This window comes from Mesitornis unicolor, unplaced genomic scaffold (assembly GCF_000695765.1).
Source record: "Mesitornis unicolor isolate BGI_N332 unplaced genomic scaffold, ASM69576v1 scaffold9621, whole genome shotgun sequence".
Taxonomy (NCBI): Eukaryota; Metazoa; Chordata; class Aves; order Mesitornithiformes; family Mesitornithidae; genus Mesitornis; species Mesitornis unicolor.
The window spans coordinates 31,839-36,587 of record NW_010164447.1 but is presented as its reverse complement, the minus strand read 5'-3'; the positions used below and the strand labels follow the sequence as shown (position 1 = coordinate 36,587).

The window sequence follows — 4,749 nt, the reverse complement described above, 5'->3', positions numbered from 1 at the left end:
GGGCGAATTGGGGGGTCGTGGCGTTGGGGGCCTGTTCTGCTGAGGGCAGCATGACCCTGGGTCCTGTGGGGCCTCAGCCTTCGGCCGCCGGGGCCGCGGCAAAGCCGCCGCCGCCGTGCCCGCTGAGGGAAGGGGAGTCTCCCCTTGGCCGAGGGCTTGGCGTGAGATGTCCGCCTGGATCTCGCATCTGCTCCTGGATGATTTCAAAACCGGTCTGATCACAGGTCCTGGTTTTCTATGCGAGCTTCGTATTTAGTGTGACTCTGGTGAGAATGCAAATGATTAAACACCTTAAATGTAATACAGGCTGATGTGTAAGTTTGCATCTGGAATAGAAATCAAGGAGGAGCGTGCTGTAGCTGTGTCTCACCGACTGCCACATGTAAAGCTGAACTCGTTAGGTTTATCAGCTGTCTCCTTTCTGGATAAATATTTGGCTTTGACGCTTCTTTTTTTTAATAGTGCCCTATTTTTAAGCACTTAGCAAGATCTCTTAGACCCTTATTTGTCACAGGGCTGACTGCAGGATGACACTTAAAGACACCCAAAAATTACAGATGATGTACGGGTCTTGAAATGACAGCTGAAGAGGCTGTGCTATACGTTATTTAAGTCCTTGGTATTTTAACAACAGAATGCTAAATAAAGTACTGCATGTCCTCAACATTTCTAACCTAAAATTCAATGTAAAAATAATTTCCACAAAGATAAAGAGATGACAGATAAAATCAGCTTCAGTCAGCTTTCAAGGATGAAGTTGTTTTTTAGCAGTCCTTTTACAGGAGAATATGCACATACTGTAGCATATAAACTTTGATTAAACATCAGAATTCTTGGATAGGGTAAGTTGCACTTTCTTGGTGAGGAACTCACATTGCTGGAATATTGACCGTGAACTTTGAAAATCTGGTGTTTTATCGTTGCCTTCCTGGTATTGAAGAGCAGCTTTAAATTCACATCTCTTGCACTGCTGCAAGTCTACTAAATTCTAATGAACTGAAGTAATAGAGTTGAACTGAAGGATTGGAGCTGAAGAGAGCAGTCTCTAGACAAATGCTAGTGATCCTGAGTCTTACTAGACTGAACAGAAAACATGATAGGCAGTGTCAAGTCCTGCAGACTGCAGGGGCTCAATCTCACCATGCCCAAGTACAATAAAGGGTGAGAAGTTGTACTTAAGGCAGGTTGTATGTTGCTGGAAGCAGTTTAACATTAAAACTGACATTTCAAATTGAAACATACGGTGCAGTTTCCAGAGTTTCAGTGTTTGCATTCTGTAAGTAGGGCTTAAATGAACATTTAGGAGCACTTTATGCTTCATGTTCTCAGTGACATCAACATACATAGATGATGTTTGGAAATAAGAACTTGAGTGTAAATATGCATAGATATGTAAGCAAGTCTGGTTTTTCCTTATAAAAGATAAGCATAGGTCAAATTCAACCTGTAGCTGTTGTTAATATCTGACATTGCTTTGTAATCAAGGATGTAATGCAACTTTTGGGACTGTTTTATTGTTGCAGATGTTGAGTTTGCTCTCTGTTAGAGATACTGGATGACGCATGACATCTTCGACACCTGTAACAACGTACATTTTCTCAGATCAAAAACTTAGCTTAATTCAGGATTTTGGGTTAGCAGTAGATGAATTGTCAGCTAGTTCATGTCCTCTTAAAAATTCAGTTGCTGTTTTGGATACCTTTTAGCATTTTAAGTGGCATAACAGAAAAAAAAACATAAAACAAAGCAGTAAAAATATCATTCTGATGGCTATTCATGGGCTAGGACTTTACATTTTGTCTGTTACAAATCTTTGTTTCCATAACTTACAATGTCTACTGCAAGGCGTGCTGGTGTGTGCTGTATCTGACTCTTCAGGTTCACTTTGTGCTTTTACTACAATGTCTGTTAAATTAGCCTTAATTATTTGACTTACTGGTAAGAACTTGCTTGACCAGAGTTAATTAAAAGTTTCAAAACAATATGAATTAATTCTATGCTTTGTCCAGCTGGTTATCGACCACTGTGAGTTGTTGGAATAGTCTGGTGGTGTTACAAGATTAAACTTGCCTTTCAAGTGTATTTTCATAAATAAAAAATGTCAAGCTGAGCAGTAATTGCCTCAAAAGCAGCACTAAGATAGAATAACAGTGTAAATTATGGGATGGGGATGGTTTAATTAAAATTCCTTCTGTGAGTAAAAAAAATAATGCTGACTGTTGTCCCATTATAACCACAATTATCTTTAAATGTAATAGTGTGTTTTTTCTATAAAGTAACTTGCTCATCTTATGCAAGTTCATTATTTACATAAACTAAGCCTTGAATATGTGCTTTTGTCATCCTCAAATTAAAACAGCACTGCTGCTTTCAAAAAAACTTCTTTTAGCCATGCTTAACTTCAGTTCGAAGATTGCAGAACTTAGAAGCTCTGTCTGATGGCTGAGCACCTTGAGCAGGACCCTATTTTAACCCTTTCTGCCATTATTTATTTAGGAATGTAGTGACTCCCGAAGTACTGCATGGAAAGCACTGGCTTCAGCCCTTAGCCTTAAAGAATACACACATTTCCTTTTAGCTATGCTCCACTTCTCTTTTATCTTTAAAACCTGTTTGTTTCCTGTTCTTAATGTTCCTTCATCTTGCTTTTTTGCAATTAAGAGTTTAGTGTAGGACCTGTGTGCATGCTGGCAGCTGGCTATGCTGCTTCCGTATTTGCCTGTGGGTGATATGCTGTATTTTGTACTGAGCAGAGTATGCAGTATATCATAGATACGAGCTGCTGTGATGCTGAGAGATCCTGTTAGTAACAACAGCTGCTTAGAAAATGAATAAACAGGGCCACTGGTTTCAACAGCAGGGCTAGTTAAAAAAATATCTGACCATTCAATTGGGCTGTAGCAGATTTTGGTGTAACTTCTATAAACTGAATCTCCAGACCACTCTTGAGTTAAACAAAAAAAAAATCCAAACAACTTCTTTCTTGGCTTGAGGGCAAGACTTTTTTTCAAGTCAGATTCACTGGATGGTTTGCATCTTGTTGAATGGCACTGCAGTACAAACCTCGTGGTGTGTATTCATTGTCCTTCTTGATGAAACTAGCTCTAAAACTGGATGTGTATATTTTATTAGTATGTGTGAAGTACCCAGTCATGCCTTGATGGATGGAGAGACGTCTCTGCCATCCTGAAATTTCCATGCTAATGGAGAGGTCTGCATCCATTTGCCAGTTATGTCATTGAAAGACTGCCCCTGCAGTTGCATCTGCCTTTTTTGATACAGCCAGTTAAATCAAACCATCAATGAACTTCGGTTAGAGTTGATTAAATTCTAAAAGTTTATAGTGTTAAGCATAAAAACATGCATCTTCTGGTTTGCAAGTATTTTGCTAATTGGTTTTTACTTTCAGAGTTCCTTGAGGTCGGCAAAAAGCAGCCTGCCCTTGATGTTCTCTATGATGTTATGAAAAGTAAAAAACACCGAACATGGCAGAAAATCCACGAGCCGATTATGCTGAAGTACCTGGAACTCTGTGTGGATCTCCGCAAGAGTCATCTGGCAAAAGAAGGGCTGTACCAGTACAAGAATATTTGCCAGCAGGTATGGCTTGTGAACTTTTTTGGTTATTATTTGTAGCAAGCATGGTATGTCAGCTGATAGGATCTAAAATTAACTGTTTGGTCTTGAGATAGATTTATTCTGTCTTTTAGATGATCCTGGGTTTGCAGCATTTACATTTTAAGTATTTGCTGCCTGTTGTGGGTGGAAACATCTTCCCATTTTCTGCCTTTGATGTAGGTGAACATCAAATCTTTGGAAGATGTCGTTCGAGCCTATTTAAAATTAGCTGAAGAAAAAACAGAAGCAGCCAAGGAAGAATCCCAGCAGATGGTACTGGACATAGAAGACTTAGATAACATTCAAACTCCAGAAAGGTAGGCGGCCTGTCTTTAAAATACAGCACTTCACAGCAAAGTATCCATATTTTCATGAAGGTCATTGGCAATTCAGAGAGCTGAGATATAAAGATGGTGTATTTGAAGTGGAATACTAGTGGTGGTCCAGAGGTTCTAAAGACAGGAAAAAAGTAGAAACAGTATTTTGCATTGAACATGATCCTAAGTCCAAGTAAAGAAAGTAAAGAACAAAAAATGTAGATACAGTAGGAGCAGTTCTGCGAGTCAGTGACTATACAAATGCTATTAATTATATTAGGCCACTTTAATTTCTATGTGTGATAACCTTCATTTGTTCTGACCACGTTGTGCATGTACAAACCAAAGGTAATGTTACTTTTTACTTGTCTGGATTACTGATGAGATAATAGAAGAAAGGGCATCAAAAGTACATTCAGTGTTGTAATTAATTGGATGGATAATGAGAACGTAGAAGGAATGGAAAGCACAATCAGTAAATGTATCTGCTTTAGGTTGTGTGTAGACCTTCACTTAGACCTTGCTGAAGCAAGTAGTGCCAGGATAGGATGAAACTGCGCTCCAGCTCTGCGAGAAGTCTGTTCTGTTGTCAGAATGGTTTGTGGGAGATCTTTCTAATCAGACAAAGTGACAGTAGCTCCAACTGTGTGTTTATGTTCTTCAGATGAATCTGTTGATTTAGGGAATGTTCACGTTAACTGATAGTACAGCTATGTATATGGTGGCGTCTATGGAAGAGGGTGATAAGGTGGGAATGAAGTAACGTTTTAAACCGTTTCAGCTGACTTTGGAAGAGGCCAAACTGTCCATATCC

The 4,749-nt window shown here is 39.2% G+C and overlaps 1 protein-coding gene across 1 annotated transcript in view; it reads left to right on the top strand.

The window, feature by feature from the left end:
• Positions 1-3,462: 3,462 nt before the first annotated feature.
• EIF3A (eukaryotic translation initiation factor 3, subunit A) overlaps positions 3,463-4,749 on the top strand; it is a 27,484-nt gene continuing 26,197 nt past the window's right edge. The window contains exons 1-2 of the mRNA XM_010194321.1: positions 3,463-3,600; positions 3,799-3,935. Coding sequence (XP_010192623.1) covers positions 3,463-3,600; positions 3,799-3,935 — 275 coding nt within the window. The remainder of the gene's footprint in view (positions 3,601-3,798; positions 3,936-4,749) is intronic.